Genomic DNA, 15,737 nt, shown 5'->3' with positions numbered 1-15,737 from the left:
TGGAGCTAAAGATGTGGCTCCCTTGTGAGCTCAGGGCCCTGCACACCATGCTGTGTGGCACTGCCTGCTGTGCTCCCTGGGATCAGGAATACTCAGTGCTGACCAGGAGATGGAAGTACAACTGAGGGGCATAACAAAAGGCAGAACAGGAATGGAATGGAATCCTTATCATTCTCCTGCTTCCTGCTCACTCCTACTCCCCCTCTGGCTTTACGGCTGAATTTTTTCATTTACTGTGAGGCAGTTCAGGAATAAAACATGTAAACTTGTTATCAGATACTGTTCTTAATTTCCTTTCCAATCTGTGGGGAAATTCTTATGTCAGTTCATTCTTTCTAACTCTTGATTTTCTTGGAACCACGCAGGGAACATATAAAAACAAAAATGACTGGGTTGAATGGTGAGACACTTAGATTCACTGCTAGTTTGGCAAGTTAGACTTGGCCTGTCCTCACCCCTTCTCAGCTGTTGGATGCCACAGACAGTGATGCCACCCTGCATCTGTCTTCTACCCTCCAGGCACCTCAGTGACCACTTAAACCTCTGGTCCTGTTCCCGGAGTGGCAGAGATGCACCTTCCCATTGGCATCCTACAGAATACGAAGCACTTGTGGCTGAAAGCCACATCAGGTGCAGGAGAAAAGAGGAGGAGCATCTTGAAGCCCACAGCTCCAGAGCACTGTGCCTTCTAAGTAACAAGCTGCCTTCCCTAAGGGGTCATTAAGAAACAGCTGATGGAAACAACAGATTCTGACATACACTAGTTGAGCTGACATACGACTGAAAGCCAAGACACCAAAGGCAGGCAGCATTACAATGCCAGGGATAATTTCATGTAAGCCATTAAATTAATGATGACAGTGAGTCCTCAGAGCTTGGCAAATTGGAAATTGCTCGAAGCAAAAGCAGTACAACGATAACACAGTTAATCTTCCACAGAGAAATGATAGTAAAAGGAATGGCTTTTAGATTAGCTGTCATTAAAGTGGAACATCTGCCTCTGCAAGTCAAGTGGACTGTCCTTACTTATAAACACAGGAACTCATTAAAGTTACTGGGTTTGTGTGGCTGTGAGCCAGAGCCACATTTCCACCACGCTGCAAGTCTGGGAAGCTCAGCGGATTACACTGCAAGTCAGGAAGATGACTTCCCAGGCAATAGAGGTACAAAGATACATGTGATCCATCATTCGTGGGTTTAGATTCTCCCAGTACCTGGGAGCACATCAGTGACTGAAATTACAGAAGTAATGAGTATAATATGAGTTCAAAGATAAAAACATTTTATAGTCAGGAAAGTTTTGTTTAGCTCTGCCTGAGCTCTGAGAAAAGTTTCCATTTGAATATTTAACAGCAACCGATCTTCCATTATTTCTAAACTGTTCCCTGCCTGCTGGAGTGCAGCACGCAAAGTCAGGAAGCTTGCATAACAGTGTGACAAATATTCTCTCATCTGATATTCCTTTTATATTTCTATTAAAAATGTGGAATATTTATAAAGCCAGTGATGGCAAACCATCATTCGTGTAGAAACACAGTCATGTTTTCAGAGCTTTCACTGTTCATTACCAGGAGCACCAGCATACCGTAATGATGTCCTGAAGCATGCTGCACAGGAGACTTCCAACAAGCAGATGTTACAAGGGAATTTCTTTATAGCCAACTTCAGCCATCAGCTGCACGCATGGAATGAGTGACAGATCTCAAAGCGGTTGGAAACAGTTCTGTAATCTTGAAAAATTCCAGCTTCACTTTAAAGAAACACACAGCAGTGATCATTGGATAGCTGCTTCTGTCCAGTTTCTTCAGTCTGGAATTGGAAACAATATCCTGTTAGAAATGGCATGTATGTAATGAAACAGTTGTGATTCAGCTGAGTGGCCCCAGGCCCTGCTATGGGTAAAGGCAATAGATAACAATGAGACTTACCAGCGTGGAGTGGGAGGGAGATGTTTGTAGATAAATATTGATGGATTTCTGGTGCATAGCTATTGCTGGCAGGGGAGATGAGGCTAAAAGGAAGGCAGCCAAACCCAGCTCCCTAGCAAGAGCAATGCTTCTGATGACTGCTGTGATAGCTTGTTTAACAGAGCAGCAGTCTGACTAGAGCCAGATTCAAGAGCAGTGATGCTATTAAGACATCTCAGGCGGTCTTCATGGACTCATTAGCACTGAGTGAAGAATCACAATTAGCCTCAGAGTTATAGCAAAAGCCAGCAATGGTGGCTGGATAATAACAAATGCTGGGCACTCTGGAAGGAAGGACTCCTTCCCTAAAACTGTGGTGTGGTTTTTTTTTTGAAAGATAATGTCTCCTGGCAAAGCATAACAGTAGAATGGTGGAGATGTGTGAACATGTGGCATGGCATGCTTCTGGCCATTAGGTGCAAGGACTGGGCAATAGCTGAGAGAAATAGGTCACCTTTAATCCTGCCTGCTCCCCAGGAGTCCAGGAAATGAGTGTCAGAATGGGTTGTGTTGAGTGTGAAATTGTGCTAGGCATGCATAATGCAATGATGCTGCTAATCAAACCCCTCTCACTGTGACTAATCAGAAAGATCTATTTGATATTCCAAGAAATTAGTTGGAAGAGCAAGCCCACAATGGAGAAATAAAGAACAAATCAGAAGCTTGGGCACAGACAGAGATAAGGACTTTGATCACAGTAGTTTAATGTGCACAGAAAGAGGACAAAGAAGATAAAAGAAACAAATAAAAATGCTGATGAGAACAGTTTGGATCTGCAGAGAGAAGCAGCCATTAATCTAGACCATGACTAACAGATAAGAAGTGATATGCCTTCCTGGTGCTTGAAGAAATAGCAGTTTTAGGCTATTCAGGCTGAAAACAATTTCTTCCTCCGTGCAACTCTATAGCAATCTTTCAGGGCTGAATTTGGCCCCTGTCTTTAAAGAAAAAAATGCTACAGGGGCACTGAATGCAGACTATTCGAAGTGACAAAATAGAGCATGCCAAAGAAAAACCCCAAACTTCCTCACTTGGGCCACTGGATGGAATATTAAGAACTGCATCATCCTCCCTGTTCTTTCCATGACCACCAGGTGATCTGAGGAAGGCTGCTCCCCAGTTCTGTTTTCCTTAACAAAAGAAGCATGAAAAGTTTTGGGTGTAAAAGGAAAGGGAAGAAAAGCAAATATCCTATTTATACATAATGTAAAGACTGGGATTTTTAAGAATATCTCAGTGACTGTGAATTACAAACTAAAATTCAGAAAGTTGGAACTGCTTCTCTCAGCAGAGAGGCTGTTAATCCAGTGGTCTGTTGTCTGCTCTTTTTGATTCCAACCTTAGAAACCTTCCTATAGCATTTTGATGTCAATTAGGAGCAAGAAGTGCTCATCAATGTCACCAGGATTAGAACCAGAGTAACTTTTCTTGGCTTTGAAAGAGAAAGAAACCCATTCTTACCTGTAGCATAGCTGCTTCTGTCCCCCAGAAAACAGAGTACTAGGTTGGATGTTTCATCTCTCTTGGATCTCATCCTTCATTTTACCTTATAGTGCTGCCCCACTCCCTCATATTGCTGCTGATTATTGCAGTTCCATCAGAAAATGGCACCTGTTCCATTCAGGACGGGGTAGCTGAGCGCTGTAACACAGGATGCTTCACAAACTTACAAACACATTACAAATGTGACTTTCAAGTGACCTTTTTGGCTCACAAAATAAAGCTATTTAGCTCAACAGTGTGCGTGAAAGCTAATCAAATAAATAGCAAGGAAATACGCAGTCATTTCATAAACTGCAAGCTATTGGAGTGTTTTCCTCCACTGTGGCTGGAACCAATGTGGTATGCAATTAATTAGTCAGGTTAGCTAGATATTCCTCACAAAGCAGAGCTTACTTTCTTCCCCAGTGATTGTAAAGAATATAGAATAATGCCATTTGCCTTGTTCTTATTAGCTCTGTTGGTCAGTTTTGTTTCACTCTGATATTTTTTACTTCTAGTCTTGCTGTGCCACGTTCAGTGCCGTGATCCACTGCATAATCATCATGAGCATCTTGTCCTTGCCTTATTCTTGCAGCCTCACAGACAAACAAGAAAACAGTCAGTCACAGGCAGATCCCCACAGACACATTAATGTATGCTACAGCCCGATGCCTCTCGCTTGAGTCTTGTTTTCAGCTTTTTAAGGTCGGGATTATTTTGATCAATTTTAAGGCCGTAATCTGTGATTTTCCAGGCCTCTTCATAATGCTGCATTTCAAAATTGCTTTGTGCAATCTTATGAAAAGTTTTTGCTACATTTTCACTACCAGAGCCATTCATGATGCTGCACAGTGCCGTGGATTCATCCAATTGCAGTGCTTCAACATACTGTTTGACTGCTGCTTCTTCCTGTGACACTGACAACAGCAGGCGTCCTTTTGAGCAGTGGTCCTGAACTCGTGTTCTCAGACTGTTACAGCCATGCTTCTCGATCACTTTCTCCATATCTTTTAAAGCTTTGTCATATTTTTTGAGGTGCATAAAGCAAGCAGCCCTCTGTCGGAGGTATCTTGGGTTATCTTTGCTTGTCAAGATAGCCAGGGTAAAGTAACCGAGAGCCTTCTTATAATGACAGCCTTTAATCAGAACGTTTCCTTCTTGGGCTGCTACCTACAGGACATGAAGTTAGTTAATATTAGAAGGGCAGTCGCGGGGAAGTAAATTAACCAATCCAGCCTGGCCACACATATGGTAACCTATGAAACGTCTTTCAACTTTTTCAACTGCTGAAATTGCATCCAGTTGGACAAATGTACAATTGGCAGATACAGAAACCAATCAGGCAATGGGCACTTGCTGTTATCTCAAGGGTTGCTGAACCAGATCCCTTGTTTCTGCATGTGCTGCTAAAACCTGCTCAGAACATTGCCTCTGAAGTTGTTTATGTCCTTAAAAAATGGTATGTGAACTGAAAACAGAATGGAGCTAACTAAAACTAGGCAGCATTCTGTTCATGAAAGCACATTTCTGCCATCTTTTCTAACAGGTAAGGAAATGGAGTGTTCTGGTCGATAGTGTCAGCCCCACAGACATTTGCATGAACTGATTAGTGAAGATTGGTCTCTTCTGATAAGTGTCCCAAAGCTACAGGAAACAAACCAACTGGTGGCTGTGTTGATCTCCATTAGTGAACTATCTGCCCTTATCTTAAGGGAAAAACAACATGAAAATAGAGAAGGCTGAAAGCCACATAATTTTTAGTCTTATAAAGGTCAATAAAAAAAACTCCATTAGACCTATTTGCCTCGAGTGGATGTCTCATTATCTCTCTTTATTGGTAATAAACAAAGCTTTTAACATGCTACAGCAGAGTATTTAAGTTATAAACAAGGCTGCCACCAGCAGCTTTGGTCGTACAGAAGGCTGAGCCAAACAAGCTGAGATGCAAAGCACAGGATGAACGTTTTCATCAGCCTGATTCCACGGGATGTCACACGTTTGGGATGCTTGTAGCTACTGAAAATTCAGTTAGCTCAGCCACTGCCTCAGCAGCTATGCTTGAGCAGTCTCTAAAAGCCACGCATGACATGGCACAGGTCCTCTTCCAGTCTGCCTGTGTGTCTTGGCTCTGTTTGCTGCTTAGATTGAACTGCTTGCTGTTTAATGCAAGCTAGGAAAACAGGTTAACACTTTTATTCCTAGAAATTCTAAAGTTCTGGATCACATTGCTCTGAAGAACAATGCTGTGTTGTGGGCAGGCCATACAGATTTTGAGATCATTTCTATAGGAGTGAGTTCTGGACATCCCTGGGCAAGGAGCTGGCAATCAGCCACACATGTAACTTCTGACATAGGAAACTGAAGGGCTGAAGCTACACTAGGAGCAAGCAAACTCCCTTCCTCTGACCTTTTGCAGTTTAAGAAACCTTTGAGATTCCTGTTCCCATGTGGCTTCCCCAGTTGTTTACAGATTCCTTAGCATGGGACCCTTTGCACTATAAATAATAAAAGAATGTCATTACTTTGTTTTTCATGAAAAAAAAAAGTAGTACATCAAGAAGCTTTCCTCGCTCCACCCTTTCCTGTGCAGCTCACGTAGAGTTATTTCTAGCTTTCCAGACCAGACTCCAGGATAACAGGATAGCTACAACTGTTTAACATAACAATAACAAATTGTTCTGGTCCCCCTGCGTATGTATTGTATGTATGTATTGTATGAGTATGTATGTATGGTCACCAGGATAGGTGATTTATTTCTGGAATACCTTTAATCCCCAAGCAGTGCTCTGCTAGACAAAGACTGGGTAAAACCCTGACCTCTTCATTTCAGTCTCCTCATTTGAGAAGTGGAGGTATCAGAAAGAACGCCCTCCCCCTGCAGTGTAGTTAGGAGCCACTGCATAGTGAGACCAAAATGGTTTTCTTTACACAGATTCTCTCTAAAAGCCTTTCTGACTTTTCTGAGACCTTCCTTTCAAACACAAACTGGAATAACATTGTGGGCAGAAGAAAGTACAGTCGGAAAGATCCTTTGTGATACTGTGCAGGTAAATTAACTGCTTCCTTCCTCACCTAAGCAAAGTAGATATTTATCCACTTGTCACAAAATACACAGCAAAAAACCCCAACCATTTCTGGGCTAATCAGCAGTAAAAGTTATCATGCTCCACAAATCTCTGCAGATTGTAGAACAGAGAAAGATCCCAGGTTCTTGAGTCCAAATGTTTACTTGATTTGCACAAAAAAACCTGAGATAATAGATGAAAAAAATATAGATCTTATTTGACTTCCACCACAGGCGTTGAGTTCCAATCTCAAAATCAATCCAGCCACCTTCATTCTTGGAAGTGGCAGAGAAATCTTTTGTGATAAATAAGCACCAGTAAGGGGTTCTGCTCCAGCCTTTGTTCCAGAGCTGAAAGAAAGAGGCAGAAATAAATAAAGCGCCTCTCCCCCTTTAAAGGATTCACTCATCTGTGCCATCGGTTGAAACTACAGGAATTCATTTCTTTCAGACTGATAGCATAACAATCCCTCCTGCACTGGCTCAGAAGGCAGCACGGATGGGCTCAGCTGTGAGACCTCTATACAGTAAGAGTGATGTGGCAGCAAGGGAAATTTAGCTGTAAAAATTATCTTCATGTATAGATTCCTCCTTAGGGCCCTCATAGACACATTCTTGATTGTACCTTTATCAGCTTTATGTAGTGAAAGATTGTAAATTGGCTCTAAAATCTCCAAACTCTTCTCCAGAAGACTGAACTTTCTCCATTATTCAGGAGAGAGGGGCTCTTTTCTCTGTAATGGGGTATATCTAGGGACTGGTAAATTAATACTTGTTTACTTATATCCTCCTGCTGTTTTGCTAAAATACATACAAAGCACTCCTCTCTAGATGCATTTAGTTTATCAGCATGTTGTTTGTTTTATAACCTGGGAGAAAACATAACAATATAGCTTCTCACCAGGGCACACTCAATCTACAAATTGAATAAAAGGAAGCAAACTGATTCTCAGAACACAGAGCTTCTGGGTAATCAGAATTGCAGATGCATGAGTGAATGTTAAAGCTCCTCACCATCAATCCGACCTTGTCCTGTCTTGTTACTGGAGATGTTCTCTCAGAGCTGAATGCAATTTGGGAGAGAAACTTAAAACAACAGTGAAAAATACATACTCAGGGGGACCAGAACAATTTGTTATTGTTATGTTAAACAGTTGTAGCTAAGAAAACCAAAACCAAATCTCTCCAACCTCAAAGACTAGTCATTTTAAAAAATGTGAGTATATTTAAAATCCTAAAGATTGCATTAAAGGTTTGAAGCATTATATGTGATTGAATCAGAACCTTTCGTTTCATTTTAGAAGGAAAATGAACAAAACATGAATTCCCTTTCCCAGAAGCCAGCTCTGAGCTCCATATAACTCAGAGTATAATATGAGCAATGATCTCGTTAAATCTCTAGCTCCTCCTCACCATCCCCTGCATTTTAACAGTGGGAATAAACAGGTTGTATGCTAGAGAGCCCAACAATAAATTCCCCACGTGGCAGGAAGTGGTGATGAATTATTAGAGACTGAAGCAATGAAAGAAATTGAATCCAAACTCTCTAATCTCAGATTGGCTGGAGTGAAGGCTGGAGGAAGAACCCACTTTATTTCTCATTCTTCTGATGATGATGTCTTCCTGCATACTTCTGTTCAGGACAACACCACAAACATCTCCACAGCCTGATTTTTCTTCCCATTTATTTTCCCCCTGAATCTACAGATGTGGCCATCAAAAAAGGATTGTACCTGAGAGAGATGCTGCTGTTGCTTAGCATCTACAAAGTTCAGGAGGAACTCCAGCTCCCTTTCATCTTTCTTAGCTAGGATGCTGAATGAGTGAGCTGCCGCTGCCACGTTCCTCTTCTTCAGCTGCAACACAGCCAGTCTTGCACTAGCAACCTCATCAGCAAAGGAGTGCCCAAATGCCTCCTGAAGGTGAACAAGGGCCTCTTCATACCTTCCTGTTGGTTAACACCAGTACAGGCTATATAACCCACTTCACGTGGAGAAAGCAACATCAATAAAACTTACTAAAGCAAACTGTCCACACTTCATACCTAGGAGCATTAATTACTGCATATCCTCCCCCAAAACTTTTGCAAGCTTCTCTTGAAAACTACCATACAACAGACATCTTGTACTGTTGCTACGTAACATTTACTTTTTATCAATTTTTGAATCATTTGTTCACTTGTTATGACTAGCTGTGTAAAAGAACTGGTACTCACCGTTTGCAATCAAAACATCCGTATAGAAGGTGTGATACTGTGCTTCCTTGCGAATTTTTATTAGTGCTCCTGCAATCACAAGCAGGTCTCTGAGGGTTCTTTCTTCCTTTGAAAAGTCTTTGGTAGCAACAAGCTCAGCTAACACAGTTCTGCTGTGCTGAAGGAGCCACTGAGCGACCAGCTCTTGGGCTTCGTGCTTTAGAGACAGGATTGCTGGGATTACCATTCCTGCCTCTGCCTTCAGCGCCAAGACCAAATCTTGCACTGCCTCCTATGTAGAAATGAGACCAAAAATGAAGTGGTAACAATACCTACATATTGGTATGTATTTTTTTCTAATGTTTCCAGTTCTCAGCTGCATTTAAGCATGCAAAACAACCAATAAAACCCGTTCATTACTGCAAATTTCTGCTATCTCAAAAAGCAAACTGGCAGGCAGGTGTGCATTGATTGGATAAGGGAGGGCACATTTCTCTCCCTCCACTTCCCTCTGTCCTTAGGTGAATACAGACACATAAATGATAGGAGGTGCAAAAGTTCTAAGAACAGAATTGTTAATTGTTCCACTCTGGCAAGGAGAATCAGATCTGGCATCATTGCATTCCCCAGACTTTCCATCTAGCTTGTGTTAGGGGAATGAAGATTGATGATTGTGCTGAAGTCCAGACAGCAGTTGTTTTTGCAGTCAGACAGTTCCAAGCAGCAATTAAAATTCATCATTTTACACAGTGATAACACTGTCTCAGACTTTCCTTGCAGCCACGAGCAATGTAAATGTACTGTTCAGACCATTTTACACAAAGATGAGTTTTGCCCACTGGTTCGCATCTGACTGTGATAAACCTTTCTTGGTCATAAACTATCTCACACTTTACAGAACAGCTGCCAACCTAAAATACAGAGTGAATAAATTCAACCCAGTCACATCAGCTCGAGATGCTACATCTCATCTGACACAAAACTGCGACACGAAAATGTGAGCTCAGATACAAGGGAGAGTTTGCAGCATTGCAGAACAACGTATTGTAGTGATGGTGAATATGGTATGACTGAGGTTTAGTCTCCTTCTCTCTAGATTTGGGAAAGCAACTCAGTGATGTCAAGTGGGCTGTTTACACAAACAGCCAAAAGCAGAGCCATCACCATTTCTTTGAGAAACTCTTCCTTTCAGTGAGTCCATGGCAAAGACTGGGTATTTTATGCTAATGTTACACTACCAGAAAATTGACCAGCATATTGATAGTGATACCTTTTGCTGCTTTAGAGCAAGGTAAATTAATCCTCGCCCACTGAGAGCATGCACATTGCCAGGGTCCTCTTTTAAGACAGCATTAAAATCAAAAATAGCAGTTTTCTTCTGACCGAGGTGCCCGTAGCATTGAGCCCTGATGAGGAGGCAATCTTCAGCATAGCCACCTGGAAGAGAGAAATGCAGTCATGCTTACTTTAAAGATCTCAAGCCTACTGATCTAAAGTAGGGTGCAGTAAAGTCCCACTGTGTGCAGATGACTGAGCTCCACCACAAGGCTTCAAAGTGAAAATGATGTGGTAGATTTATATGCTGTGGAAAGTACGGGTTGTTTTGGCTAAGACAGCAATCCAGATGGGACTGTCTAATTGACTGCCACATTAATGTGCACTGGAATTTGTGACACTGAAATTCTTTTTCTCTGCTTTAAAATACATGCTGCCCAAATAAAAAATACAGTCAGCGATGACAACTATGGTCCATTCATCCACTGTGTGCAGAGCATAAATCCTTCCCCCGTCCATACAGCCCTTCCTTTCAAGCCAATTTTGATCAGGATCTTAATTTGCCTAGAGTTGCAATCAATAACTGTGTCATCCCAATACTGGATTATAAATTATCAGTGCCACTGTAAATATTTTTTTATTGGGCAAATGCAGCATCTTGCACAGCTGCCTGCAGAGATGAGCCAGCAGACAGACCCCTAGCAATTATTTTACAGTAATGAGGCTTTTTCTCTCTCCTGATATGCTCCAAAACTTCTGTACCAAAAGTTATTATCTGTCTGGAGCCCTATCAATTGGCTCCCATAAAGACAATGTCTATTTCTTAACAAGCATCTGTTCTACCAGGTGGGGGGTTGATAAGCTGGAATGTACGGGCTGTGAAATGGAACCATATCAAAGCAATTAACAGCTTTCCATTTTCATAAACCACTCTCTCTTCTTCTCAATGCTACTGTCATAACATTTTCTCTGGGTGAAAAGCAGATTTCCATACAAACATGGTTTTGCTTGGAATGTGCCAGAAGCATTTCCATATCAGCCTCATGTCTCTCTTGAGGAAAAGCTGGGATAATGATCCATGTAAGTGGGTGCATTTACTCTTTTGCATTGGAAGCACACAGTCACAGGTACGTTGGAACTGGAAGGCAGGTTACTTGCTTCAGTGATTATATTTACATGATGTTCATTATGAGGAATGGGAGGTCCCAAGTAAATGCTATTGGTAGGAAGGTTTGCAGAGTATTAGCTGATGTAACAAAGGCTAACTCAGGACCCTTCTGCCTTGAAGCTATCAGCTGAAAATAGTGAAAGCTGAACCTTTATCAGTAGCCCTTTCAAATTGCTTACTTGCAATTTTCGAGGAAAAGTACATTTTTAGATAACAGGATCCCAAATTTCTCTTCACATTACCAGCTTTCTGGCTCACTTCAGTTACCTCTGTGCAGTTAGTCATTGAAAATCAATCACCCACTGATCTGATTTCCCACAGAGGTAAATCTCCTATCCATATCTTTATAATCTTACCTGAAGCAATGATGGCAAAAGAAAGATAGGCAATGGCCTCTTTTATGTCAGCATCTTCCCGTTTGTTCTTCAGGATGCTCAGTGCCCTGGAACGGCAGTGAGTTTGCATCAGCTTCCTGTCTTCATCCTTGAAAATGTCCATGATTGGCAGGAGGCAGGAGGTATCCCCAATTTTGATCACTTTCTTTAGCAGCTTAACAGTGTGAGAGAAAAAGATAGGAGAGACAAGCATGGAAAGATAAATGAAGTAAAGAACTGCTAAAGCTGGAAATATTACTGTCTAGTGAGACAAGCATGTTCTCTCCCAGTGCTTCTCATGTTGTGCCAGCCACGGTCCACCCAGAGACCATGAATCTTCTCTACCCAACTCCTCAGCTGGCCCTAGAGTAACAGCATGCTGGGAAAAAAGCACATCTCTTATCTTTTCTTATCACCTCTGTAGCTGTGGCAGTCATCTTAGTGGGTGCACTACTCTTGCTTCGGTTACTTTGAGCAGAATCAGCTCTTTCAGACTGCCCATTAACTTGTTATAAATACAGCTGGACCACAGGATGATTGCTCATGGAAAAGTGTCCTGCCTGACATATGATGTCTTTGCCTCCATTCACTACAAAAACCACCGAGCAGTTTTTACTACATTTCTTAAGGAAAAGAATCAGAGGTGTTTCCTGCGGGAAAGTAAGTGCTTAACTCAGCATTGAAATCTGAGCTGGAGAAGCCAGAAAGACAAGAGCAAAATTATCCTGGTGCACCAGACACATCTGACAAGCAGGTGGCACAGAAACATCTTAAAGGGAAATTTTTGGTGACATATATTCCATCTAGAAGTTGCAGCAGAAAGCTGCAGAGAGGAATCCAGCTTCCAAGGGCTACTTACTGACTCTAGTAACGTCATGTCAGTCATTAATAGTTTTCTTTCAAAGGCAGCAAATTATATTTTATTTAGCATATTTTTTCACAGAAATTGATGGCAGCAAAACCTGAGAACATTGTAGCTGAAAGTTCATATGGGATTTTAAAAAATGCAATAGTTCCCTCTGATGGTGGGACCTGGTAATTCAACTTAGTAATACTTGATTGGAGAATCAACCTGTGGGAATCTCTTCCATGGTTTCAAGCAAAACTTGCTAGCCACATTCACCATACCATCATTGCTGAGTTGCAGCCAAGCGCTCCCTACCTGATTGCCATCATACATGAAACCTTTCTTTAATTGCAGAAGTGCGAGTCTAGCCAGGACGGGAGATCTTTGTGGATTTCTGGAGAGTGCTAAGGAGAGCAGCTTGTGAGCTTCTTCTACCCAGCCCATCTGGTACAGAGCATCGGCACAAAGGATCCGTGATGCCTCATCAGAAGGGTCCAGTTCCATCAGGAGAGAAGCCAGCTGGTAAACCCCAAGGGCATCCCTGAAGAAAGAAAAAGAAGAAAGAGAAAAAAAAGAAAAAAGACAACCTTCAGGTAAAATGCTAATAATAATAACAGAACCCCTGCATCTCATCTGCAAGCTAAGATATAAGTCAGTATCCAATGGATGATATGTTCTGCCATAGCTAGCACCACAGAAATCTCTGTCACTTAATTCTATAATCATTATCCTTTATGAAAACATGTTCCTAAGCAGCTGTGGGTCTAAAGAAAGGTTAACAACATGTGATTCATAGCTGTGGTTGCGGTGATACCACAATGGGAAAACAAAATGTAACAGTGATAGTGGGAAAAAATAAAGAGTTGTTTCTGCTGAAGAACCATGTGCTAAAATTTGCATGGACTCAAAAGAACTGTGTTAATGGGTTCCTGAAGCAGTGACCTGTGTCTGAGAGGGCCTGTGTTTATGTCCTGATCTACCAAGTGCAACACTGAGTTAGCATGTTCTTCTGTGCTTCAGTTACAGCCCTGAGCACTGGCTGTGAAACGTGTAACAAAAATGCACTCCCTGCTACCCAAGTTCAGCTGTGTTTGTTTTTCTGTCTACAGGCTGAACTGCCTCCTGGGTACCTCTTCATCTGGAGCATCTTCTGTCCCTCTTCCTGGAGAACCTTTAGCAGCAATCCTCTTTGGTTCCACGGCACATAGGCCTTGATGGTGAAGATGGTTTCTTCTAGCTTTAACTGGCAAGCTGTGATGTAATCCAGGGCTGTCAAGTAATGGCTGCCACCAGAAATTCGGATAAGTCCACGCCCACATAAGGCTTTAATACAGCTGTTAGGATGAGGGGAATCATGCTCAATGACCTTTTGAAAGTCCTGCAGGGCTTGCTGATGATCATGAGAATGGAGGGCACAGAATCCTCGCAATGCTAGGAGAGTATTGTGATAAGTTTTCTGCTCTGCTGCCAGGAGCTGGTCACAGATTTCCAAGGCACCTCTGATGTGTCCATGCAGGAGATGGCAGTCTGCCAGCCGGACTCTGAGCTCACGTTTGGACCCCGGGGAGATACGCAGGAGGAAAAGCACTGTTTGGATTACAGAAGGGAGCAGTTCAGTACAACGATTGCTTCTGAGTTCTGTCCGAGCACGCACAGCCTCCCTGTATGCTGCAAACTTCACTTCCAGGACAGTTCTAGCTTGTTCTTCTATCTTCTCAGTGTCAGGTGGTGAGAAAAGCTCTTCAAAGTGCTTCATTGCCAGGTCAGGGGTTGCTGCAAAGGCTTCTGCTAAATCCTGCATCATTTCCTGCATCCGGCCACCCAAGAAAAAATATGCAGCAGCCCGTTCCAAGAGCAGACCCAGCATTTTCTCATCTCTGAGACTATTGTCTACTGACAGTCCCTTAAGGGCCTTGCTACAAACTGCCACACACTCCTCAAATTTGCTTTTCTTAAAGAGGTAAGCTGCCTGCGCTCTGCAAACCCAGACATCACCTGGTGCCACTGCAGACAAGAAGGCGTAGCAGTTGCCCAGCCAGTGGTCCAAGGAACTGCCATCTGGGCTTTCTTTCTGATACGTTGAGAGAAAATTAGAGAAGGCCTGGATGATCTGTGGCAGATGTTCTTTTTGCCTGGTACACACATAGGCCACTGCCTCAGCCTGATGCCTCACAAACACTTGGATGTAGTCTGCAACTCCCTTTCTAATCTGTGTCCCTGACAGCACCCATGCCAACGCCCTGAGCAGCAGCAGTTCTACTGAATACTTCGGATGAGCCTTGAGCAGAACATTGCATTTGCTCACCACCTCCTCTGAGCAACCCTGCCTGAGCAGGGCCTCCATTTTATATATCGAGGACAGCACGTTGTCAGGACTTAGGGTGGAGAGAAAGACAGCAGCTACTTCCACTCTGAGCGACGCGATGGCCACCTTCTTGCTCTGGATCTTGGGAATCTGGCTCTTACCCCTGCACCACATCTCCAAGGTGGCAATCACTCTCTCCCAGAGCCCGTTCTCTAAGGAGTTCACTTTCTGCAGGGCTGTGGGAGCGCTGCAGCTGAAGGCGGCCACGTAGAAAGCCGTGGCTGTGGGCAGCTCCTGCTGGGCGAGGTGCTGGTCCCCTTCTCTGCAGAGCAGCGCAGCGAGCCCCTGAGGTGACATTGCCAGCACCTGTATCCTCACCAAGGAGCGTCACAGGAGCATCTAGAACAGCCTGTAAAACAAAATCAGCACGAGGGGCCGCTGAGCACAGTTTCTCCGCATTTGGGGCACGCAGCTTCCCTATGGACGAGCCAAAGCCCCGGGACGAACCGGACGTTCCAGCGGGGAGCAAAGCCACGAGAAGAAACACACAACCCAGGTTAACAGCCCACATCCGCGCGTCTGCAGCACGAGTGAGCAGGAAGGATGAGGCCGAGAGCAGCGCAGGGCTCCTCGCGGGGCGCCGGGGGTCTCGCCCTCCCTCCCACCCCCACAAGTACCTGGCAGCGGCGTTCGGCGGAGCGGCCCGCGGCTCCCGAGGCGAGGTGAGGCGGCGGGGCGGCGGGGCGGGGAGGCGTTGCCTGGAGACCGCAAACACGGCGGCAGCGGGGCGGGCCGGGCCGGGCAGCCCGGGTCATCAGCCTCGTTCTTAGACGTTCACGTGGGGGAAAAAAAACCCTTTGTGATTCATAGAGAGTTTTTGACATTTTATTAAGAGTTTGGCCGTTACTTTGATTTGATTACTTTCACTTTAATTACCCTAATTAGCTATCAAGATATAATTTAGCATTGCCGTCACATCAGGCCTCTGGTGATATCGGCAGGAAAGACTCGAGGGCATAACAAGGAACTGTTCTGAAATAGAAATCCCAGTGGAAGGAGCG

General features: G+C 43.6%; 2 protein-coding genes and 1 long non-coding RNA gene across 5 annotated transcripts in view; 2 read left to right on the top strand and 1 right to left on the bottom strand.

Moving 5' to 3' along the window:
- The window catches only part of LOC125703390 (transcription factor HES-5-like), a 66,809-nt gene extending 53,975 nt beyond the window's left edge, over positions 1-12,834 (top strand). For both annotated transcript variants that reach the window (XR_007380843.1, XR_007380844.1), the window contains exon 4: positions 12,726-12,834. The gene's annotated coding sequence lies outside the window, so the exon portion shown is untranslated. The remainder of the gene's footprint in view (positions 1-12,725) is intronic.
- TTC34 (tetratricopeptide repeat domain 34) lies at positions 3,687-15,406 on the bottom strand. 2 transcript variants are annotated; one of them, XM_048967768.1, is made up of 8 exons: positions 15,354-15,406; positions 13,502-15,085; positions 12,687-12,912; positions 11,507-11,699; positions 9,978-10,144; positions 8,729-8,999; positions 8,247-8,461; positions 3,687-4,619 (listed from the first exon to the last, which is right to left on the bottom strand). In XM_048967768.1, exons 2-8 carry the CDS (start codon positions 15,031-15,033, stop codon positions 4,098-4,100), a joined length of 3,126 nt encoding a protein of 1,041 aa, XP_048823725.1. In that variant the 5' UTR covers positions 15,034-15,085; positions 15,354-15,406; the 3' UTR covers positions 3,687-4,097. The 2 variants fall into 2 exon arrangements, with proteins under 2 accessions (XP_048823725.1, XP_048823726.1); XM_048967769.1 differs by lacking the exons at positions 3,687-4,619; positions 15,354-15,406 and adding an exon at positions 5,414-5,944 and having other exon boundaries at positions 13,502-15,306.
- Positions 15,314-15,737, top strand: part of LOC125703393 (uncharacterized) — a 54,073-nt gene continuing 53,649 nt past the window's right edge. Inside the window, exon 1 of the long non-coding RNA XR_007380847.1 lies at positions 15,314-15,398. This is a non-coding gene — a long non-coding RNA (uncharacterized LOC125703393). The remainder of the gene's footprint in view (positions 15,399-15,737) is intronic.

The sequence above is a fragment of the Lagopus muta genome, chromosome 21, assembly GCF_023343835.1.
Source record: "Lagopus muta isolate bLagMut1 chromosome 21, bLagMut1 primary, whole genome shotgun sequence".
NCBI lineage: Eukaryota > Metazoa > Chordata > Aves > Galliformes > Phasianidae > Lagopus > Lagopus muta.
The sequence above is the reverse complement of the archived record's forward strand: the minus strand, read 5'-3'. Positions and strand labels throughout refer to the sequence as shown.

Coding starts and splice junctions, on each gene's coding strand:
- TTC34 (XM_048967768.1), bottom strand. CDS start 15,033: ATGTCACCTCAGGGGCTCGCTGCGCTGCTCTGCAGAGAAGGGGACCAG. Junction 11,700..12,686: donor TCATGTATGATGGCAATCAG/GTAGGGAGCGCT, acceptor CACACTGTTAAG/CTGCTAAAGAAAGTGATCAA. Junction 8,462..8,728: donor GGATGTTTTGATTGCAAACG/GTGAGTACCAGT, acceptor GTTAACCAACAG/GAAGGTATGAAGAGGCCCTT.